Genomic DNA, 25,380 nt, shown 5'->3' with positions numbered 1-25,380 from the left:
TGTGCATAAAGCTTTGGGGACTGTACCAAGGCAAGGGTGGGATGGCCACAGTAATTATAATGACAAAGGTAGACACTGCATTTCCCAAGCCAGTCCAAAGGAATGAAAATTTGCCCTCTGTTTTGTATGTGGAAGGGATGGATGTATAGATGTCTGCTGGGTCTTTTTATTTCCTCAGAGTGTTTGCCATGCTGTGGTAGTCTAGAATCAGCACTGAGAGTGTTTTTAGACAGTCTGTTTTGAACTGAGGTGGAAGTTTGCTGCTTAGATCCAAGTGAGTTAGCTATATGATTTGCTGCTCAAGACTTCATTCCCTGGAGTTACTTCCCCAGTGAGTAAAATAGAGGCTTCCACACATGCTCCAATCTTCATCTGAACTGTAAAACTGCAATGTGACAATGCCAGGTGCACATTCCCTTCACCTGCTTTCTCTTGTGTCTTGTCTTCACCAGATTCTTACACTTTCTGTCTTAAGCCCCATCATGACAAGGGCTCAAGAATTTTGGCTCATTTGGTGGCTTCTCCTTTTATTCCTCGGTCTTCCCTGGTCTTAAAAAAAGCATTTCAACTGCTTTATTCTTTTTCTCCTTTTTTTAAACTGAGATTTCTATGAGTCGTGGTTTAGGAATGGTACTCCACAACTTAATGTCCCCTCTGAGAGTCTCACCAGTCCACATGCCACTTGTTTATTCCCCCCTTCTCCCTCCTGCTTCCCCTGCAACAGGGTGGAAAAGAGAATTGGAGGCACAAAAGGTAAAGATCAGGAGTTGAGCTAAGAATAATTTACTGGAAACAGCAATGAGACAAGAAAATGAACAGTAAAAGCTACAATGTTAATAACCAAAGTGTACAAAAGAGAGAGTGATTCATGTGCAATCCTCACACCAACCCAACCACAGCCACACTATCCCAATGGGAAGGAACTCCTTCTCCCCAGAAGAGACTCTCTTCCCCTGCCACTGGAAAATGTCTTGAGGTGGTAGAGAATATCCTTTGGGTCATAGCCATCCCCGCTCCTGGCTGCTGCAAAAACTAACCCTGTCCTGGCCACAACCAGGACACCATATCCTCCTTCAACTTAGAAGAAACAAATTCAAGAAAACAAAACCAAATAAACAAAAGAGAACAAAACAGAAAACACAACAACAAAGGAAACAAAAAAAAACAACCTAGAGGCTCACGTTAAAGCATAGAAGTGATACCTACATCACTTGTACTTGTGCCTTAACACACAGTAACATTTTAAGAATTTGGACACAAAAGTTATGACTGTGTGTGTACATTAACTATTTTGGATGCATACTTGTGTAAGCAATGACAATAAAATGTGCATTTTTTTACCAATGTGATAACAATAACACTAACAGTATAATCCAGCAAAAGCAAAGTATCATTTTATCATAGAAAATCAGGGGAGAGAAACTTAGGTCCAGAATATCTGTATGTGTGAAGTAAATAAGTAATGTATCTGTAAGTACACACAAGCATGCCTAAAGGAGGAAAACAAGTGGAGATGTTCCAGGGGGAAAAAAAAATCCCTTTTTATTTTCTCCAGAGGAAAGATTCTTGGTATCTAGAGCACTGCATCCAGTTTTGGGTCCTCAGTAAAAGTAAGATGTCTATAAATTGGAGCAAGTTTGACAGAGGGCAACTGGTATGGTCAGGAAGCCACAGCATTTGCAATGTAAAGACAGACCAAGGGTACTGCTCTTGTACAGCCTGGGAAAGAAGAAATATTCCTTTCTTTGTTGGCTCCAGGGAGACCTAATGGCAGCCTGACAGAGTCTGTGCAGAGGTTGTCAAGAAGAGCAGCCTCTTCACAGTGCTCCATGACAACAGAGTGACAAACATCTGGCTGGATTTGAAACAGAGAGTTTCAGACAGGTTACAAGGAAAAACTTTTTCACCATGGGGGCTGACCTTCATTGGAACAGGTTGCCAAAGAGGTTTTACCATCTCCATCCTTGGAGATTTCCAGTGTCTAACGTGATAAAGTCATGAGCAGCATGGTGTGATCACGTATTGGTATCACTTTGAGGAGAAGGTGGGTTGGACTGTGAAAGAAGTCTGTGTTGTAAAGCACACTTCTTTTCAGGTGAAGTGAAAAGCCAATCCTAACTGGCTTTCCATGAAACTGCACCTTCATGGAAAGCTGGAATGGCCTAAACCAAAATTAAAATGAGCTGTTGCAGATATAATGAGGAAACATTTATTTTCCTCTGAATTTTGACATTCTGAAAAGAAAGCACATCCCGGAACAATTTCAGTCTTCTTTAGAAGAGACAGAGAAGGGAAATGGAATTGAAAAGGAGGAAGAATCTAATTCAGATACAAAAGGAACAAGAAGCTGGCTACAAATAGTTTGCCAAGTTCTGTGCTTCTGTTTGTTCTTTTTGTGTTGTCTCTGTGTCAAGTTTCAAAAAGAAACTTGGGTTTTCCTGGATGCTAACTAAAAAATACATACCAGAAATTAAAATTTGCATAACACTAAGGAGTTTCTACTTACTAATATAAGCTTACTAATCTAGTTTACTTACTATACTAATCTTTAAACTTGAGATTAATGCAAATCATAAGATCCTCAGTGACCAAAGAAGGCTATATCCAAATGACCAGTTCTGAAGTACATGGGAGTGTTAATCCCATTACCTCTTTCTCACATACCTCTGTTGTTTGAGCATCCTCACAAGTTTTTAATTTGCATATTTTTCTGTTATGTGATCTGTCCAATTTTATAATTAGGTTCCTTCTTCCCCTGGATTTATATGCTGAGTGTGACACCATATGGTATGGGATATGCCTTTGGTCAGTTGAAATCAGCTGTTCCAGCTGTGTCTCTATCCAACTTCTTGGGCACCCCCTGCCTGCTCACTGCTGGAGTGGTGTGAAAAGCAAAAAAGGGCTTCACTCTGTGTAAGCACTGCTCAGGAATAACTGAAACATCCGTGTGTTTGCAACGCTGTTTTTTCAACACAAATCCAAAATGTAGCCCCATACCTGCTACTATGATGAAAATTCACTCTATCCCAATCAAAAGCAGTATATTGTTGCAAAGTAATTGGAACCTGTAAGTTATGGTGAGCGTGGGAGAAAAAGATTATTTTACAGTTATGTGATGGTTCTCAAGAATGAAATAGGAGAATAACTTCAGTAAGGCTCCTTGTATTAATAAGTACAATTACCTGAAATAAGCATTTGTAATTCAAACTTTCAGTTAATATGGGTAGCTTCTCTGCATGCAATGCCAGCAGCTTTCTTGCTTCCTAACCAGTTGTAGCACTTCAGAAGTTAAAAACTATTGAAGAGATTTAACAGAATTTAGATCTATTTTCAATGCTTACAAGTCTTCAATTGGAGTACTTGTAATTCATGTTTAAGTGGCACAAGAAAATGGTCTAAACAGCAGTTGGTTTTATGGAGATCCTTTTATTTTTCCCACTAAGTCTCTTGTAAAATGACATGGAAGTTCATTTTTTTAAAGACTGAGATCGATAGATGTGAAAGTAGGAAATCATGAAGGTTTTTTATTATTTCCCCAAATGAAGAACTTATAGGCACAGGGACAAACTCGATTTTCATTTTAATTACAGAACTGAATCACCCTGTAACAGGAGAAATAGATAAAGAAAGATATTTTGTAAGCCGTTACTTCCAGTCATGGATAAAAAGACTTTTCTATTCAAGCTTTGGATACAGCTGTATGTGTTTAATTTACTTGCATTCTATAGTTTCATGACTGATGTTATGGAATATAGTACTCAGATGGTGCCATTTCAACCATGCTCCATGAACTCTGTGTACAGATACAGAATGGTGTAATTCTTGCTGTTAGAATGTTGCCCTCATTCCAGATTTAAGGGCTATTAAAAACAATAAATTATTTCTACCTAACGAGTCAATATTCATCTTCACAGCCACTGCAGTAGCAAGTCAGAATACAATAAATGGCCTAAATAGTCAGATTCCTGTACTCTGACTGACCCCTGCTCAAACATTTCAGTCTGTTTGTTCTGCCATCTCTCAGTCTTCTTCAGAGTTCTCTCAGTCTGGATTTCCCTCAGGGGAACACAATATGTAGCAAAAGATTGGGCTGCTCTAACATCCAGCTTCCCAACTCAAATGAACTGGACACCATTTACAGTGGGATTATTGAAGCTGCAACCACTAATGCAGAGTGGTGATTTTAGTCCTTCCTCTAAAACAACAGCAGACTACCTTGAGCACCTGTCCCAGCAGTTTACCTCAGAGAACTGGTCTTTTCATACCCTTTTTTTTTTTTTTTATCTCACTTTTTCAGTTATGGCAGTTGACTCATTTTCCTGCTCTTTTCATCCTGTCTGCTTGCTTCTGTTCTGGCAGTTGCTGTCATTGTTTCAGTACTAGTTGCTTTAGACATAACATGGTGTAATTACTGTCATTAAGAAGAATGACCAACTAATGGTATCACTGTAAACCACACTTCTTTTTGCAGAGCAGTTTTGGGGAGATCATGAAGGAGACAGCAGTTGTGTTTTAAGTGTTCTTTGTCCTTGCAGCAGTGACTTCTGTTTTATCAAAAAGTTTCAGACACCTGACATTAAACATAAACCTTGAGCTAATTAAATTTCCCACTTACAAGCACAGAAGAGGTTCCTTTTTATACCAAAGAGATGAGGGGCTTTGATATGCAGTGGGAGACAGTGTAATACATGTTTTGGAGGAAGCTAACATGCTCCAGTTTGATGCAGCCAAACATATAAGCAATTACTCTGAAAGGGAACACTAAGGTTTTTGTTTGTCCTCTGTTATAACAAAGGAAAATGCAGGGAACCATCTTTCTGTTTGTTTATTGAACTGAGTGTTAAAACTAAGAGAAAATCGGGGTGGAGAAACACTGCTGTCTTTAAATCAGATTAGTTAAAACCACGTCTTCTCTTAGCAACCAATAGAGGTTTCAGTGAATTTTTAGTCAATTTGTGGGGGTGAGGGGAGCCAACACCCTGATAATTTGGACCTGGGATTTGGAATCTGTGTGTTCAGTCTTCTCCTCTGTTTTGTGCCGCTTTCCAGTGAGGTGCTGTAGCCCCAAAAGGATTGGCATTTTAGATGGGTCTTTCTCACTCTGTAGTCTCATAAAGACTACACCAGTAAGCCCCTATGTCTCCCTATGACTTCTTTCCTTTGTCACTTCAGTGCTTGTGCAATCACAGCTCTTGTTAGTGTTACAGGAGATAAAAGTCCAAGGTTTGGGGGCTGTTTCTGAGCTGGGTCAGACAGCTGAAGGGGGGAAGGCTGCCCTGCATTGGAAAGCAGCTGCACGAGGTTTTACTGGTGCTGCTGAGATGTCTGTATTTCTCAGTGGCTTGGCACAGGTGAGCAGCAGAAGCAGAGCCCTCCCTTGTTATCCTTGTGTAGTTCACATTTTACTGAATTTATTATCCTCCTGTCCCTGCCCCATTTCCAGACTTGGAATTGGTTATTGTCTCACTTCCTGCATTTGTTCAACTTTCTAACAATAATATAGCCAGAGAGACCGACTTTAGAAATAAATCTGTGGATAGAAAAATTTCTTGGGAGCATGGCAGACCAGGCTCACTTCTGTTCTCCAGTTAGTATTTGACAATTTGCAAAGAAAAAGGATGGAGAAAAGCTCGAGTATATACCATAGGCTTGGTGTTTACAGTGGCAGTTCAGCAGGCAGTGAAAAGGTGAAGCAGTATCTGAACCTTTTGTGGGCTGAGGTGTGTCCTTTTCTCACCCTCCAATGAAATATTTTAGCCATCAGCATGCTCTTTAAGCTTTCTGTGTCTCTCATTCATTTAGAAACACACACAAAAAAATGTTTTTAGTGTTCTGGTTCTTGCCCTGACACAATTTTGAAAGTTTTCGTATCTCACTTGGAAAAAAAATTTAGCATGGAAAAACAATTTCCAACTCAGCTTTAGTGATTTATGAAAACTTTGAGAGAGAGGAAGCACTGAACTGTCAAAGGTCCAAAGCACCTAATGGAGTAACAAGCCAACTCATGCCATCCCTGCAAACTGAATGTTGTACACACAAATTGCCTTGCGCTGCTGTTGGATTGGTCTGACCTACACTTTATGAAATCTTTGTGCCCAGTGTTTCCAGGGGCTGGCTCTTGGCCTTCAGAGGTGCCTTGCCAATAGAAACACGAAGCAGCAGGTCTGAGGAAGCAATATGAATGTGGACTGAAGCTCCTGACACGCTCTGTGATGCCGTTTTGATTTGCACCGTGCGCTGTGCTAATTCCACAACTGCTTCTGGTACTGGGTGTTAGAGTGGCAACATTTCTTAAGTTTTTCAAATCAGCTGATGACCAGCCAGTCACTTTTTGTGCCAAGTACATTCAGGCTAGAAATACTCCACAGGTCCTTATACTGTATTGCACCAGACTTGAGCCGACTTCTCCTCTACTTATTTGCTGCCATGGGGAAATGTGAACTAAAACATTTACTTTGTCTCTTTTGCTGGGATGGGCCTTTTCACATGAGTTTCTGTTCTTCTCTAAGAGCAACGATTTGCTTGACAGAAAGGAATTCCTTGCCATTGGATGCTGATATGGTCTCACGACTCTGTATACAGGGCCCTGCTGGCGTTCTGTTCACAGCTGTCCTTTGCCTGGCTGATTCCTTCACCTCCTTTTTTACCTCTGCTCTCTGTGATTCTCTGATTCTCTGTTAGGACTTCCTTGGTTTCTCAGTGAGCTGAAAAGGTATAACTTCATTCTGTGCTTTTTGAAATAAGCACATAGTTAGAGACGTCCAGGAACCAAAGTTTTTCAAAGTCGTTAAAGCATAATAAAATTGAGTTCTTGGAAGGTTTAAAGTCTCTAGAGGAACTACCTGCAATCAAGCTACTGACTGGTACTGGTGGTTTGGAGTAGATAGCAATGCAAAGTATGAAACTCCTGTACAAATGCTTGTAAAAATTAGGATGATGAGATCACTAAAGTTAATATCTATTTTATACAATGTAAAAATACGCAAAAATCAAAATTAGAGAATCTATAAAAACCATTCGCAGGATTATGAAATCTGTTGTCTGATGGAAAGGATGTGTGGCCAAAGGCTACATATTCTGATTCTACCATTGAAATGTTGAAATGCTGGATGAATATAGATGAATCACATGGCTAAACTCTGCTTCAGCTGCTTTATTTGTATAAACGGAATAAGAAGTTTTACCTTTTGCATAACATCTTCAGAGACTATGAAAATGCAGGTAACTCTTGCTTCAAAATGAGAGAAGGAAAACAGATACAGAATAAGAAGCGGCCCTCTCTAGAGCAAGTTAAAAAACACAGGAAAACTGTGTGTGTAATAAGAGCTATTTGGGAGACAGATTTTCCCATGAGAAGTCAGGAAGAAAATCTGAAAGTGAAAAAGAAGAATTTGACTTGCCCTATAAATATTGTATGAAAGGGAATTCTTTTGTTATTAATATGATATTTAGAAATAAAGTAATAACACTGTCAGGAGGACTTAAAATGCCATTTCGTTTTTTTGTTGGTTCTTCACAGGACATGTTTTTATGTTAAAATGTCAATTCAATATTTTCGAAAAATCGTGACTTTGATGTGTTTCAGGTCTCTTCAGCTGAAGAACTGAAACAAAATGGCATTTCAGTTTGAAATACTAATGTGAAAGAAAACTTTGCACTTAGAAATGTGCCACGGGAAGACAACATATTTTTTGTGTCGGAATTTACATTTCCTAATAAAAAAACAATCTTTGGTGAGAAGACTTTCTACATGAGCAATTTTCAGTCAGTGCTAGACATAACATTGCTTTTCTTACTCTGTGCTTAGCACTGCTTGCGGTAGAAAAATGTTAGGGAGTTATCTAAGAGTGCAGGTGGCAGAAGTAGTCCTCTGCCTATCACAGAGCACAAAACAGAAGGCTGCCCACCTCTTTTGTTTTCAAAGAGAGAAGTCAACAGTAAGGTATTTTCTTTATTCAATTCATGTCTAAACTTAGAGCTTTTGTTAAATTGATATATGCATGTCATGCTGTCATTCCTTTTACTGGAAAATTTTCCATTTTAACTTCCCATTCACAGAGTGCTTTTCTGACTGATGTGATAGAGGTCTTGGGTTTTGGAAGGGCTTTTAACTTGTGTCCAGCATTCCATAATGATGTGTTACTCATCTGGTATGGGTAGTTCTTCCAGCACAGGTGTGAAAGCTGTCATTTTTAGGAGAGTACAGACCAACTTGGAAGCTTCAGCCACAGTTTTCCAGTGAATAAATGGGCCTGCTGGGATTTGCTCAGTTCTGAGTGTCTCAGATATTTGAGTGAAGTGTAACATACAAGTAATACTTTGCTTTTATAAGCAGCAGTTTTCATTGTCATAACAGGAAAGAAAACTAGCACAGAGCTACTTGTATTTTTCCCTGGTGCCACCAAGGAAGGCACCAAGGTAAGCCGGGGTCTGGAGCTGCTGTCTCACTAGCAGAGGAGCTTTTATGGCTCTGAGTTTGGAAGGAAAAGCCACAGAAGGAGAGCGAGAGAGTTACACTGAGTGAATCATCACTGTTGTATTTTCTTTGACAGCAAAGATTTTAGAGAAGCTCTCCCAATACCTGAGCCATTTCTTGTTAAGGTTTTGTCTTTTTTTTTCTCTTAATCTGTGCTGTATCAGTGTAACAGAATGGCCACCTGAAAATGTTTTTATGAATGGCAAAGAAGTGCAGAGTTTATTGCTTATTTAATTATTTTTTTACTTACTCAGCTTCTTCACACTGCTGGCTAAGCCACGCTTGGTATGACAGTTAGTGAATTGAAAAGTATATTATTATACTGTGCAACACTGAAAGTTCCTCCTGGTTACTGGTGGCTGAGGAAGAGTGCCAAGAACAAGATCTCAGAATGAAGAGAAACCTGCAAGCACTGTAATTTCAGGGTTGAACTTGCTAAGGTTGCTGATATTTGCAGCAAATAAAGTCATGCTCTGTCACACAGGTTCCACCACTGCGTCTCTCCTGTCATCAAGAGAGATATTTTTATGCAGTTTTTCCCACTCTTTTAGGGCTTCTGCTTTGATTTTTGAGAGCAATTTCTTGACTCTGGTAATTAAAGTAGATTTTCTTCATGCCTGACACTGTTTTATTGTTTCCAAGCTTTCGTAGTTTATAGCATGTGTCTATACCATCCACGAGACACCACAACCAAAAATACTGATCACCACAAAATAAGCTTTGAGGTGGCCAAATGGTTTCAAAAGTAGAAAATAATAATGGGAATTGTGTAAAATTTGTTCATAAATGTTACAGTGTTAAAAGCTCTAACTGTAAAGGATCTCTCTCTTTTCAATGTAAATTTGTATTCAGTGCTGGTCAAAGTAGGATTTTATATCCAAGCAGTATCTGGCCAACAGTCAGTAGTCTAAACTGAAAATACAGTAGTTTATTTGGAATTTCTCTGCTTGTCTTTTGTTTGGTTGGTTTTTTGGGGGGATTTTTTTTTTGGTGTTTTTTGGGGGGCTTTTTGTGGTTTTATTTTTTTTGTTTGTTTGTTTGTTTTGGTGTTTGTGGGTTTTGGGGGTCTTTTTGTTGGTTTTTTTTTTGTTTGGTTTTTTTTGTTGTTGCTTTTTTTTTTATAAGGAGGAAAGTATTAAAAAAAGAGAAGTCCTAATATTTTTAGGTACTTTTTTTACCATTTCTGATGTTTGCAGCAGGAAAAGAAATCCTTTTGTTTCATTTAACCATTCTTTTAAAATAGCATAAGTAAGAAGCGTTTGGTCGAAACAAAGCAAAGTCACAGTTGGATGTTGCTGTTACAAGATAGGCGATGACAATGGTATCTTTTTAGTGTATCTCTTATCTGTGGTGTCATTAAATCTAATGATGTGCTAAATAATAAAAGCAGCCTTATCACATTGCAAGGCTTTGAATTGTCTCAAAGTTGCCATGCCTGCGGGTTCCCTTTGGCTTTTGGACAGGGTTTGGAGTCAGAAGGAGCTGCAGTTCAGAGTGCATTTATGTGATCAAAGCTCTTTAGACAGATGGCTGCTAGCACTCCAAAATGATTAAAATATGTTCCAAGCAACATCAGTCTGTGGGCTTGGGGACCCAACCTTTCATTAGTCAATAAAGGGTCTTGAGTTCTTGAAAATGAAATCTTTAAAGGCTAATAAGGCTGCTGGTTTGCTCTGAGCCGCTTCTTTGGATTTGCAGTTGTGGATTGGAATTGGGCCAGTATCTGTCCAATAAATATGAGGCTTTAAAAAAAAAATCTGGTTACAAGAGACCTCCCAGCAGATCTGCGTGTTAAGCAGAGCAGCCAAATTTTTCAGCCTCATATATGTAAATTTAGACACCTGAGTTTGCATGCAGGGAGCTGGGAAGGGACCCGCAAGTGCCCCTTTGAAAAACTAGTCATTTTCTGGAGCAATAGTTTAACTGTAGGTGCTAAAGCTGGATCATTTTGACCTGTTCCATTTTACTTTTAAATCCTTGCACATGTTGACTAAGGATAATTCTAGGATAATTTCATGATGCCATAGTTTTCAGAGCTTTTAGAAATCAGTAATATTACTTAGAGCATTCCCAAGTGTTGCCAGTACTTGTGAAGTCTGAACGTGTGGCAGTGCGGTTGGGTGGGTTTATTCTCTTGTCTGAACCTGGTTTGTGAAAGATAGCAACTGGGGGCTTGTGCAAGTGTGAGGTGTCTGTAACCTCTGCAGATTTATGTGAGGGCAGCAGCATTAAATGCTTGTTTAACAAGGTACCGACATGTTTGAGCCTTGTGTTTCTTATTTTCTTTGTCTGACAGAAGAGAATCTGCTCTTACCATTTGCAAATTTCTGAACTTGGAGGGTTTTTACCCAGTAGACTCTTTCCACACAAGGCTCAAAACCTGAAGATATGTAAATTCTCTCCAAAATGCCTCAAGATTTAGCCTGCTGCTGTAGAATGTATTTTAAAACACATCAGAGTTTTGACATGCACCAACAGAAGTAAAACAAGTCCTGGTGATCCCATTAGCTCAGTGTGATCCCATTAGCTACATTGTTCAGCCTGTCTTCTTTCACCTTGGGAACAGCTCTCACATTCCTTTTGTTAGGACTTGATGGGGCCAGCAACTGAAGTTCTTCCCCACACACACCATATTTACTCCAGGAATGCCATACTCCATTTCTTTTTCTCAGAGTCTCCCTCTGAAGGCTTGCCTGCACCTGAACTGCCAGTGAAATTTATTCCTCATACATATAAGCAAGATGTTACTGTTTTTTGATAAAAGTACATCAGACTCTGGGTTCTGATTATTTTGGTGAGCTGATTTTGATTTTCTTTTGTTGTAAAATATCTGGGGTTTGTGTCCCAAAGCTTCTTGTGCACCATCTAAAAAAATCCTGTAATCTACTCTGCTTTTACAAATGACTTCTGAACTGTGTCATATTTTGCCTAGCTCTAGACATAAGTATTTTGTTTCTTTTCTTCAGATTCCTGCAATCTTAATTTTTTTCCTCAGACAAAACTAAGAGCTCATTTGGTACAAAGTGGGCAAAACAAGATAGAAGTCTGCACTAAAAGCCCAGGATGTAGTGCACAGGCCTGTTTCTCTTGGTGTCTCCTTTTCTAGAGCTGCTTATGAACAGATATATTTACCTTGGGCTTGAGAGTTCTCACAGTGACTTAAGTGTGCTCTGAAGTGGTCCTGTTATTTTATCTCTGTTAGGGTTCTGTCTCCCAATCACCTAAATGAGTCAGAACTTCAGAGTAAGGAAATGCACAAAGCTTTCATCCAACCCCTATAAAGCAGAGATTCACAATGTCTTAAGAGCAAAAAGAATTTCTGTCCTTAGGAATTATGTCTTTCTTTTTATCTCCTAATGTATTAGACTTTACAATAATCACTTTTCCCTTCATTCCAGGGCATCATATGAAACTCTTTATTAATCAAGCCAGCATCCTAAATAGCCTGTTTTGGGGTGGTTTTTTGGAGGGGGTGGTTTGGATCATTCTTCTGAGCTCTGCAGAAGCTCCATATCCAACAACATCATGTAACAAGCAAGTGCTGCCAAGTGCTTCACCCTTACTTGCAGGTCTGAGAATTCCAGAGAACTGAGCAGGACTTCAGGAGCAATATGAGTCTGCAGGAGTGGATGATTTTATACGTGCTGCTAAAGTACTTGGGGGATTCCTGCTTTGGATGTTCTAATTTGTCATTGTTTTCATCTGGAGTTGCAAGTCCCTGTAAGCTGTAAACACCAAGTCTTAAAGGTCTCCATTTGGGGAGTGGAAATGAAGGGCCTCCTTTGGAATGTTTTTTCTTTGCCTCTCAATTCCCCTAGCTGGAAGTTGTAAATAGTGCTACTCATGCAGGGTTGGTTTTTTGGGTTTTTTTGGGTTTGTTTTTTTTTTTTTTTTTTTTTGGAATGGGCATTGATTTAAGTTTTCTTTATTAGATTCTGCTAAATATTAAGTGAGATAAACCTAAATTTATCACAGTAGCTATTGTATTGCAGCAGTCCTTCTGAAATGCAAGTACAGAACTGCCTTTTCCAGATGAGTCATACACTGTGAGTGCCCCGTTAATACATTGAATGTTTAATGACCAACTGTTTCTCCTGCTTCCTCCAAATTACTGTGAAGTTACTATTCCAAGGAGAGAAAGTAGCTTTTTATTCTGGAGAAGACTGTGGCATTCATTGCTTTTGGGTGAGAATGTAATCTTAAACAGTTCATGGGATTTCCTCTGCTAAAAGTAAAGCACAAATTTGGAAATCTTTGAAATAGGAATGAAACTGCAAGAGAGAAAAAATAGGTATCTGCTGTTGCACTAGTTCAGTTTGGGGCATGTATGTGTGTGTGTGATCAAATTAATGCGTGTACATATATATATATATGTATATATATATAACTTTGTTGTAGAAGTGTTGCAAAGTTCCTTTTTTTTCTGTTTGTAACAGTGCAGCTCTTTATGACTGGGGGAAAAAAAACCTGGTTTTCTGAAGGAGGTGTTGAGCCTGCCAAAGTTGATGGAGGTGAATTTGGACAGCCAATTAGTGTGGGACAGCTCGATGGGAACAGAGAAGAATGTAAAATGAGTAGATTGCTACAGATTTATGCTTGCCAGAACAAAACAGGCAAATCGTTTGTGATTTTAAGGACCCTGAGTTTGCAGACTTAAATAAAGACATGCCTTAAAAAAAAAAATCTAAGAATGTGTTGGTATAATGATACTTCTTTTGGACCTTATGCTAGAGAAAGGGTACAAGAATGTCAAACATTTAAAAATTATTTTTACTCAGCTAATTCTTCCATAATGGACGTTAATACTGTTGACATTACTCATGAATTGAATGCAAGCAATTTAGACAATAGATAGTATCAGGTGCTAATAGATCAAATATAATTATTCTTTGTGAAATAATTTTACACAGTTTAGCAGAATTGTTTCAATTATTCACTGTAAAGGAAAACACTGAGTAAAAGTGAAAATACTGAGCTTTCTCCTCTAGGGGCATTATATGCATTTCTAAGTCATATTTTTTTCTTCATAGCAACCTTTCCTCTATAGCAGCTTCCAGTGCAAGTTATTACAATTCTTTTTGCATAAGATAGGTCATGTGAAGTTCAACTGTAGGTGGGGCCACTCTGGTTGATTGGGGGACAGTCTTAATAGATCCATTTCATTAATTAAGTCATGCATTTTTTTATTAACAAAACCTGTATGTCAGGTTTAGCCAGCTGGGAGCCATTCTTATGGTTGTTATCTTTGTCAGAAGGAATATTGTGAAAATAAGGAATTACTGTACGCGCTTTAACTCCTGATTAAACAGAGGAATGACATCCGCTCACCTGCTGTCCATGAAAAAATAACTTAGGGGCATATCATGGTGTTGATTCATTGATTCTGATCTTACATATCTCGTTAAGGTGTAAACTATGCACATTGTATTGGAAATACACCGTAAAGGACTTGTCTCATACCCACTCTTTGGTCATTGAAACAAGCAAGGTTGAGGCCAAAATTTCAAACATCTTGATTATTGTTTCTTTTTATTCTTGAAGGAACTTTTTCTTCTTGCCCCTATTTTTGGCCGTATAAAGTAATATTTTCTTGCATTTTATTTCTCTTCTGGTCTTCCACTCCCAGAGATCAGGAGGAAGCAGCAGGTAAATACTAGGAAGTATTTAGTTGTACTAGGCAGCCAGAAGAGCACCTGCTTATGGCCACAGCCTTTAGCTTCTTGAATACAAATAAATTCAAAGCAGTCTTTACTAGGCTTTCTTCTGGTCTTCAAGTGGAAATGCACTAATGGCTTCCACTATCATTGAGGAAGATTGAACTGGGAGGAACTTCCACCAGAGAGGAAGAAGTTCTGTGAATTTGTCCCTCACCAAAAAAGATTGCAAAGATGGATAGATAACAAGGTTCGTATTATTTGATTTATCTTTCTTTTGCTTCTGAGCTGGTAAAGATCTTAATAATGTTATCCATTATTATAAGATAATGTTCTGTTAGTTTCAATCATATTCTGTAAAAGGGACTTCCATCTGTAAAAGGGAATTCCATAGGGTTTTGATGGAGATAGAGAAATACATATTCTTTCTTTTAGCTCTTCTTCCCTACTGTCTGTACCAAAGGAGTCATTTTACTATACTTTTATAGTTGTGACAATAGAATGAGGAATGTCAAGATGTAGGAATTTAGTTTTTCCTCTTGAGCAATGTTACTGCTCATATCAGAGGAGGGTACAATACCTGTTGAATGTGTATAAGCATAGTAGGCAGTATTCATACCAATAATTATCTTGTCCTGTTCAAAAAATAAATAAGGAATTGAAGAGTGTTGAATTCCGTGTTGGCTAGATTTCACAAGAGCTTTCATACTCATTCAGTTTCCTTGTCAGGTCCTGAGAAAATAATTATTTCTTTGGTTCAGTGCAACCAGTATATTTCCTGCTACAATGTTTCACTTTACCTGCTGGTCGTGGAGAAATGAAAGAAAAAACTGCAGTTTTCTTTGTGAAATCCTGTGTCATAAAGTGAAAAATGTTGTTTTCCTCTTCAACCAAGCTAAACTAAAGTGCACAACTGTAGTAATTCTTTATACATTTTACTTCAATAGCTCAGTGGTCAAAAATCACGAGGGTAAAAGAAGAGAGAGGGGAGAGAAGCTGATTTAAAATTTTTAGGATACAGAAATCAATTCAGTGCTGTTTACAGCCTCTTTCCAATCCCTACGCTTGAGAACTTCTCTTCACTGATTTTTTCTCCAGCAGCCACCAGTCTAATCTTTCACTTTTCAAGAGGTATGAAAGTTGTGTGTTTTGGCTTCCAGTCATGTGCCATATCCAGCTGATGGCCCTTTTCACTGGCAGGAAAGACAGAACATCTTCTCAGAAAACAAGGATGTTTGTGCTCGGGGCAGGCACGGGAGGCTGTGTCATGCCCCGTGGTGACAGTGGTGGCTGAACCTGCAAGGGGGAGGCAAAAAACTTGTGAAAAACTGGTTTTCCCATTGAGGCCCCAAACCTGGATTGTCTGCTGAGGTTAACCAGGTTGTTGTGCATTGTTTAACACATGCATGCTGTTAATTAGCTCTTTGGTGTCTTTCCAGGAACAATAATTGGCACTGAGACCTGAACCAAATCTGGGCCTCGGGTTTCCAAGATACAGCATGTGTAGGTAATAAGAAGAAATCCAGAACCCCAAGAGCTTGGATTTTAAAGAAAATGAGCTAGGGAAAGACACTTTACTCCCAGTTTCAGCATGGCAGGCTGAGTTCTGCATGTTGTGACTTGCTCAGTACCACACAGAAGATGTGAAACAGAAGAGGGAATTCAAGACAGAGCTCTTATCCCCAATCCACTAAATCATTCCCTTAGCATGTGTCCTTGTTTCACGTTAAGGAGAATGGCCCAGACAAGTCTGCCCAGTTGCTTCAGTAAGCTTTGGTACAATAGGGAAGCAGACTTCCCCTATATTAAATTTCCTAGGCGCTCCCTTTATCATTTAAGCCATCGTTTTAACTGCCTTGTTTCATAGCGCTTAACTGTCCAAGGAGCTGTATGATTTATATGAGCAAGGGTTTGGCAGCAGCAGCAGCTAGGTGAGACATGACTTACTGACTAGTGATACGTTGCCATTGTGTCCTTTCCGTGGCATTCAGGAGGTGAGTTGCTAAGTGTGTATCCACGCAGCAGTCTCCAAACCAACTGTTTTTGTGTGAGAGGAACCATGATGGCATTAAAGTTGACATTTTGGGTGTCTTTACCCATGTGGAGGACAGATTTCGGGCTAGCACATGGAGTGCTCCTTGTGAGTCACCAGCCATTGCAGAGTGGTTGCTGTGCACAGTACCAAGAAAGAGGGGAAAATATGCTGGGCACACTCACCTGGAGTTCATCAGTGCCTCACTTAGTGGCACTCTGGTGACCAAAGCTGGGCATGGGCTGGAGCACAGAACACCATGTTTGCTTTTTGTCAGAGCTGCATAATGTTTTTCATTTAAACCTTTGAGTAAGATCGGACAAAACTGTTCAAATACTCTGCTTTATTTTTTGGGGACAGGGAAGGAAGTCTACTCAAACTTTAAAAGTTACATTTTCTTTTTATTTTTTTTAATCATTCAAAGATGTTTTTAACCCACTGAATCATCCAGCAAGAAAGTAGGGACAAGGAGCAGACCCCCATGTGATTGCAATTCTCAGGTTAGTTACATTGAGGGCTAACTTTAGGGCTACTTTTCCTAGCTTTAGGGCTACTCAGCTCATCCATGAGATCATCTCTCTCTAAAATACCGTATGTATTCAATTATTCCATCTTTGAAACACGTTTCCATTCTTTGTGTTTCTTCTAATTGCTTCTCCTGGAGAGACTCTTCCTCGGCTGGATATTCCTGGCCATGCTGGAAGGCAGGGCTGGCTTCCAGCTTGGGGTCCAAGACAGCTTTGTCTCTTGCTTTTCTGATTCAGTGGAGGAGTTAAGCCAAGCAATCACAATAGCAAATCAGGACAGCCATAAAATTCACGATCATGTCTGATTTATAAAGATAACATTGTATTAAGTACAAGATATTTTCTGTGGTTTTTAGTAACAGGCTTTCTTTAGCTGATCATTCCTAAATGGTGCCATGTGCTTCGCTGCTTGATTAATTTATATGCCTTTATGATTATAATTAATACTGCTTTCACCAGAGGCAGTTACTAGTGATTAGAAAACTTCAGGCTGTTCACTTTATCTATGCCAGTGTTTGGGAATTATTCCTGTGATCTTTATTTTTGAAGACTGTTGAATGGCATCAAGAGCACAAAGGAGGCCATGTAAACACTGGGGGGAAAGTAATGCTTATACTTTTGGGAAAACATTTATGGTGATTCACATTCTGGAAAGTGAAACACTATCAATGTTTTATTGCCAGATTATTTTCCAAGAAAAAGCTTGGATCCACTGCTGAATCAGTTTCTTCAAAATCCTTAGGCTCATGTTGAAGTTGGATCACACTAAAGAGGCTGGAAGATGGTGCTGTGGGAGAGAGTCAGAGGATTCCTCCATCCTCTGACATTAGCACAGGGACATGGAATAAGCCCATCTAAGTATCTAAGGTGGTGTTTGGATCCTTCCCAGCTGTAGCAGAGGGATACCTGCATGATGTTAAAGGATCAGGACAAAAGTTTCTTTGTTAGGAATCTAGACAAGCAGCTTTGAAAAAAAAAAATAGAATAGTACAAAAAAAATAAAAAATGAAAACATGCTTAATTAAACTCGTCACATGAATATGCCCACTTGAAGATGGGAATATTCAATATACAGGCACAAAAAGTCTCTGGATCCTAGTATAACTATTTTAGAATTGGGTTTTTTTCCCCTGGTGAAAAGAAGCTAAAATTCCTACATCGTCTTGGTGTGAATGAGAGCAAAGAATTTTTCAGAAACTGAAGCCTTGTAAGAAAATCTGAAATGTGCACTTGTATAACAGGTTTTGAGTGAGTTTGGCACAGTATTTACTACTACAGTATAAAGGGCTAGGTTCCTTGATGTATATTTCTAGTTGGCATTTTATCAAGGAAATAAACTTTGATTTTTCTTTATTTTGTGACGTGTGGATTGAAACTACATTTTCTCTTTCCAAAGCCTTGATTTAAAAGCATTAGATCATTAAATTCGGTGCTTTCACATAAGACTAAAATTGTAACCGAACAAATTATTTATGCAGAGAGAAGCAAGATAAAGTTTCTTTCAAGAGTTCTTTAACATATCAGATTGATAAGAGTCAAAACACCTTTACTGCCATTAAATATTTACCAAGACTTGGCTTTTGGAAGAGGGGCAGTTCAGTGCAGTGTGTTTGGCTCCATGCAATGCTATTGATTAGCTATCAGAAGGACATAGTTAATGGGTAACTGGGAGTATTACAGAGCTCTCCACATTCTTGTCAAGTCTTTTCTCTGAAGATGACCTAAAATAAAGTCAGTTACAACTGGCGTTCACCTGAGACAGATTGCACAAGTTCGCCTACGGTATGAACAAAAGGTTCACAAGGATCAGTTGACCAGGTCTTAGGCAATCCTTTCTAGTAGTTGTCATCACTGCTGGACTTTAGAACTGCACGTGTTTACATTTAATTAGAAAGAACACACAGTTTACATCGCACAGTAGCTATCGGCATTGAATCAGAATTGATTTCCGCTCTCTTTCTCAAATGGCCATTTCTTTCCGACTAATTAAAAAAAGGCACATAACAAAATGACTCATATAAATTTTAAAGCAAAGTAAACACTATTCCCTGGAGACAAAAATAAAAGTCAATAGCACATAGTCATTACATTGAGGTTGTTTTCAGGTGATTCTGGTGCCTGCATTATGACATGTATCACTACCATCAGATTTCTTTTATATAGATGTATATATGGCGTGCCCCTTTGCACTGAGTGGGCACTTCACTGACTGTGTCAGTTTTCAGGATTCTTATTTATTTCATCTGGATCGTTGCAATTTATCTAATACGAGTTGATTCACTAATATTCCTACTTTTTGCCAAAGGATTTTATTCATTTGAAACAAAATTGTCTGTGCATAGGTCACACATGTAAAATGGAAGTGAGATGCCATTATCTTTACCAGTGAGCAGCTGCAAAGGAAAGTAAAGGCCCAAGCCATATTAGCCTTAACTTCATGCATAATTTCTAACAAAGAAATCTCTGTTAGATTTTATTAATTCTGCAGGCAAATCTAAATTCAAACTATGGTGACAGGCAGCATCAACTAAGGCTTCTGGCAGAAATGTCTGGCTCTTGAGTGCACCCACTCTTTGTCATCAGGGAAGATTTCCATGGTTAGCATTTTGGAGAGTAAGTGTTCATGCCAGCAGTAGTGGCATGCCTGTGTGAGTTGAAGGGGTTGCTGAAGGTCTAGACTGGACTGATGGACATGTGGGTGTGTGGAGAATGTAGGAGCTGATCCCAAAATGCCTGGGGTAGAAGGCCTGACGTTCCTTTATGCCATAATACCCTAGTTTTCTCGTGAGTGACAGTGTTCGGGATGAAGGTCTTTGCAAGGATCATCAGAAAAAGACAGAGAGTAGCACATAGTGTTTTAAATTACAAAGTAGTACATTGTTTTCTACCAGTTTTTGTTGGTATGCCAGTGGTTGTTATTTTAGTGCACGACCAAGAGTTACTGCTTTCTTAATTCAGTTTAGATTTGAGGAAAAAGGTGCGCTGTTCTTCACACAGTTGTCAGAAACGTTGTTAAAAACATACTCTCGGTATAAAAAATAAATCGCTCTGACCTTTAGGACAAGATCCTCTGTGTCTCTTCCACCAAGCTTGTGTGTCTGCAAATCCCTGACATCGGCAGTTTCCCTGCTGGCCCCGGGCCAGACCTGCTGGCTCCACACCACCCACGTACACACCCCTTCAGTGATCCATGTCAACCCAGCAGCCGGCAGAGAGGCGCAGGTGCTGCCAGCTCAGCCTGGGCACGGGGAAGAAGGTGGCACTGCCTCTTGTCTGTGAGCTGGCTGTGCCTCTCCTCTTTTGCCTGCTGCCCACAGCCAAGCCAGGGGCTGCTCTGCCTCTGCTAAATGCTCACACTCCCCGGGGAGAGCAGGCAGGAGGTTGTGATGCTCAGGAAAATGCGGAGTCGCTGGCACCATCTTAAATGTCCATTATATTCACATGCTGAGGTCACTCTTGGTGCCAGCTCTGTCTTCGATTAATAGATAAGGTTCCCTCTCTATTTGCAGTGTTACCTAAATAATCTATTACTGTAGGGAATAACTACAGTATTACAAATACTAAGTTAAAGTTATTTTGTTAACTAAAGCCATTGGCAAATATTTAAGAATGGCCAAAGCATATGAATTGACAATAAAGAACAGATACAAGATAGCAAAATTCTTACTTGGAGCATCTGGTGGGATAAAGTAAACACCTTACAATTTTTTTTTTTTTTTAATTTTGGGTTAATTTTACTTAGTTAGAAGCAAGCCTTCATGGTGCACCCAGTGAATGCTTAGGCTAGAATATGCTAATACAGCCAATTCCCTGTCAAAGCATGACAGGAGCATTTTATGGAAAGCTTGGTTCTAGGAATAACATATAACTTGGGAAAGCCACAAAGGGTATCTGCAATAGTTTGCTGTATTGCAAACACAGTCCTCTTAATTCATGGAAGAAATTTGAGAGTCTGTGAGTCTGTGTTTTGCAGTTAGCACAGATACATTGTGGAACCTTGAAGATGTGTTATTAATGTTAACATGCATGCTACATGAATTAATGTTAACATGTAGGAAGTAATCAGGATTAAAGCATAAAATCTACAGTTAGTCTCTTCTGTGAAATCAGTTGTGCTGTATCTCAGTGTGAGAAAAAAGCAAACACTAAGTTGCAACCTTCCAGTCTCTAATCAATTAGAGATGGCACCCAGCCCCAGGTGCATCATGTACCCAGGGAATTCAGGTGGATTTCTTAGCTACAAGTGAGCTCCTTAGCTGTGGGTCTGTGCTCTAGCTGAAGGGAATGGCACTGTAACTGCAAACACCTCAAAAATTCTTCCTTCTACTCATCAGTCTCAAGTATGTTTTGCGCTGTTTCAACCAAACACTGTTAATCCAGAAACTTTTTCTGTGCAGGTCCTGGACCATCTGATGGCGTGGTGAATGTGAGGAATGATAGGTGGTGCTGGATGTCATGTGTGTGTCGTTCACATGACACTGTGCTATCTGAGCAATTTGCCCAGGGGCTGCATAAAGTGAACAAAAGACATTTGATTACTGTGCAACTCCCTAAATGAAGAGTTTGTGATGGAGGCATGGTTTCCAATGTCTTGTTTGAGAGCATATCTTGGTAGTCCTTCAAGAAAAGCTCATGATTAATTCCATGTCCTTACTCCCTCTCCCAGGCTAATCACAGGAAAATGATGTGGGTACTTCAGTGGTCCTGGACTGTAAAAATGAAGCTGAAAAGAATGTGTTTGCTGTTTGGCATCACCAGAAGGTCATTTGGTTTAGTTTTGCCCTAAATTTTGATTGTGCTGCATCTAACTTAGCTCTTTCAACAGTGATGAGTCTCTTGACATCTGTGAAGCTCAGACCACTTTGCAAAGGCAGCATTGTGATTGCTTTTATTTAAAGATAAGGAGACTGAGGCCCAAGGAGGAAAAATGTTTTTATTAGTGGCCTTTAACTGATATTTGTTGAAAAAAAAAATTCTAAGATGGATAGTAGTCCATTCAAACTTTCTCTGTAGCTAATGAACCTTTGTTTGAATCATCTAGTGTCCAGGTCATTAACAGGACCCTGTGTTATGTGCATCGAGCATTCCTGTTGTAACATGGTCCATGGCCTGTGTGCCAGAGTCTGCCTTTGGCTGCTGCCTTCAGATAAATTAATGAGAGATGGTTTCCTGTACTGAGAAGAAAACACAGTCCTCTTACCTTGTGTAAATGCAGGCAAAGGAAGACTAGTAAAATATTTGTCTATGGTAGGGCAGTGTCATCTAGGTGCCAGTCTACCAGCTGTCAGGCTCCTTACTCACATGTCAGGCAAACTTGACTATTTCATATCCTCCACAGCAGAATCTCAAAGGTCTTATGGACTTCTTTTGATATTGTCTTATTGCAGTGTTTCCTAAGAGCACCTCTGAGGCAGGATTTTCAAGGTACCAATGCTGCCTGGCCCTTGAGTGCACTCAGTGGCATGAGGGGACGCTCTTCAAATTCATCCTGAGTGCAGGCTGAGGTCTGAGAGGTCTCCAGGACCTGTGAGAAACATTTCTGGTGAAAACCAAGGTCAGACCTACATGCCTTTGGAAACACTGGATGTGTTTATCACTGGGGTGGAGGCACAGGGAGGGGACAGGTAGGGAATGTTTGGGTTTTTTGCTGCATTTTTTTGTTGTTTTGTTCCTTTGGGTGGAAGGTTTTGCTATGCTGTTCAGTAATTGCTTCAGGTGGAAAATAATTTCCCACCTTGCAGCAAAAGTATGCCTGGCAAGGTGAGAAGTGTTTTAGGAGCAGCACTTCACGGAGTTGATTTTCAGCCAAAGTCAAGTCCCTCTGGGAGCAGTTACAGCTGGTGATATTTCTTTGCAGGCTTGAAGCTACTCTGACTTTGGGGACTGAGGAAACCTCTTGCTCTCTACAGGAGCTGCACAAGTCATATATCATCTCCTATCACTTTTTTTTCTGCCTAGACACAGCTGAGGTGGGCCAGTGAAGCTCTCAGACCCAGGCTGGAACAGGAAAGAGTCTGTGTGGCCATAGTAAAGCAAAAGGCTTGCTAAAAGGAACATGTGAATTACTGAAATCCAGCTGCTTGAATACTTCTGTGACTCATTCTTCAGGCCTAGAACTCTCATTTATTTTTTAATTGTACTATCAATATTCATTGAAGAAATAATCTTCTGGTCAATTAAAGAATTTCAAATTAGTAAATTTCAGAAGGGATGAAATAAAAGTATTTTACCAAGACATATTGATGGAAGTCTGGAAATTGCATGCTTTTGAAAAAAAAAAAAATTAAAGGATCTGTTGATCACAGTGCCTTCATCTGGAGGAATCACACTGGTTACAAAGTGTGTACATCAGAATCTATCAGTCAGTCAGATGCAATCATTATGAGTTAAGACATGTAGGAGTATATTGCAATTCTAGTAGTATATATGTGTTTTTCATGGCCGGTCTTTGACAAGAAGCCCAGTTGTAGCCACACAGAGCCAGTATTTTAGAATCTAAATAAATTACTTTATTCTCATATATTCTGGAAAAAAAATCTGAGCTGGTGTGAACAAGGTATATTATTTAGTCTCTTTTGGTTTTTTTTTTAATCAGGGACCCATATATTCACTGAACAGTTGAGCTTCTCATCTTTCTTTTTATTCTTTTAATCTTGTGCCAGATGTTTAAGAAGTGGGCAGTAGCAGTATTCCAGTAACCTGCTTTCGACATTATTTGCATACCTTTGTGTTTTTCCATGGTGATCAATGCTCAACTGTAGTGCAACTTCAGTCAGTAAATTTTATGTGCAAATGCTAGAGTAATTTTTTTTAATTAGTCCATTCTAGGAATTTTAATGTCCCTTTATAAATATTTATAATTCCAATATGTCTTCATTTAATTGAAAAGGTTTTTTACAATGTTTTTATGTAATCAGAGGTAGTATGCACAATGACATGTCAACACTCTGACCTTTTAGCTTCCCTATTTCTCTTAGTTCATCCACATTTTGTTTGTCCATGTATATTATGTTTTAATTTGTTTATGGTTTTCCTTCGTGGGCTGTTGCAACAAACAGTGTTTTCCATGCAAACACCTTAATAAACTGGAAAGAAAGAAAATATGCTGTTGCATACTAGCAGCTGTCAAGTAGATTGTCTTGAATACTGTAATCAGTGTGTACTGCTATTAGAAATCCACACTGAAACAATGTTTGATTTGTCCAGAAATTTTTGGCACACAAATACAAAGCATTTAATAATATATTCTGATTTGTGCAATGAAAGAGTATTTGGTTTGTGCTCTGTGGTTTGGAATCTCTATGAACTTAGCTCAAAATCGTGGATAAAACTGAATGGGGACGTTTAGAATGTGCAAATCGTATTTCTAAGTAATCCTGCTGATTTAATGATTTTAGGTTTTGACTCGTAGTGTTTTTATTTCTTTCATTTTATTGAAAAGTCTTCTTTTGCAAATAAATCCCCTGTAGCTGGTGGGTCTGCTTGCTAAAAGAGAGTCCCATATAGCATAGGTTAATAACACATCCAGAAGTTATACTGATTAATTCAACTTTATGTAAATCACGATAAAAACTTCTTGCTGCAGTTCAGACGTGATCAACAAGATGCTACAGCTAAAAATACTTCTTAAATTTTTGCTGAATTTTTTTTTTACTTTTTGAAATTTCAGTGGTTGTTAAATACTTCTAAAAATGCCTTGTGGAAAAGGTTTGTTCTCTTTGTTCTCTGTCACTTCTAAAATAGAACTTGTTTCGCATGTGAGTCCATATATGACAATATTGAAAGTATTCATTAATTCTTGCAGCTCAGCCTTAGACTGAAACTTAATAACATGTATGATTTGGTTTTCCCAGCTTATACAAGTCTTTGTCTGAAGGGATGAGTCTGAAGAACCAGACTAACTGTGCTTTCAGTACTTCTGAAGGTGGACTGCAAGGAAGGGAGGATGTTGTGACCCTAACCTATGGCCAGGTTGAAGAGCTGGCAGCTCAGCTGCAGCAAACTCGAGCAGAGCAAAAGGACACTGAGCTGAAGCTCCAGAAAGCCCTGGAAGCTTCACAGGAGGCCAACGAAAAAGTTCAAAAGTAAGTCCACAAAAATTGCAATTGTAATCGCATGAAGCATTTTTTTTCATGTATTTTGTCTATAGCTGAAAGTGTGGCAGTACTCAGAAAAGGTCCTTTAAAACTATTCTTTCTTTGGCAGCTCATTTCCTACTCAGTGTGAAGCTGATCATTTTAACAGTTTTGTGCTATTAGCCAAGTCGAGGTGCCTCTCATTACTGTTGTGAAACTTGCTTCCTACATGTGCAAGGCACAGAGAAAGTCTTTCCATCTCCTATGAATGGTTTTCACTGTCTCTTTACCCTGTGGCAATCCTATGGCAAAAGAGTATTTACCTTTATAATTGCATGGTGGAATATTACAGTTTTTCATTTTTGGTCTGTTCCACATCTGGGAGGTTTCATGCCACGGTAAATGCTTATGGGGTTGCTTAGAGGTGGCTTCAAAATCTCACTGAGAGCCACAGGAAGTCTCTGAGTCAGTGAACAGAGATAGTGCTCTCTTTCCCATCACGAGTTTCCCTGTTAAAAGGTTACTGAGCTCCAAAACCTGAAGTTCATCTCCAGTGAAGTACATTTTGTCATGTTTGTTATTGGTAGTGCCTCTTGACAGTCCAACATTTCTCATC

General features: G+C 39.2%; 1 protein-coding gene across 1 annotated transcript in view; it reads left to right on the top strand.

The window, feature by feature from the left end:
* Positions 1–25,380, top strand: part of MIPOL1 (mirror-image polydactyly 1) — a 152,663-nt gene that overhangs the window by 107,054 nt on the left and 20,229 nt on the right. Inside the window, exon 11 of the mRNA XM_066322096.1 lies at positions 24,543–24,773. Coding sequence (XP_066178193.1) covers positions 24,543–24,773 — 231 coding nt within the window. The remainder of the gene's footprint in view (positions 1–24,542; positions 24,774–25,380) is intronic.

The sequence above is a fragment of the Sylvia atricapilla genome, chromosome 6, assembly GCF_009819655.1.
Source record: "Sylvia atricapilla isolate bSylAtr1 chromosome 6, bSylAtr1.pri, whole genome shotgun sequence".
Taxonomy (NCBI): domain Eukaryota; kingdom Metazoa; phylum Chordata; class Aves; order Passeriformes; family Sylviidae; genus Sylvia; species Sylvia atricapilla.
The sequence above is the reverse complement of the archived record's forward strand: the minus strand, read 5'-3'. Positions and strand labels throughout refer to the sequence as shown.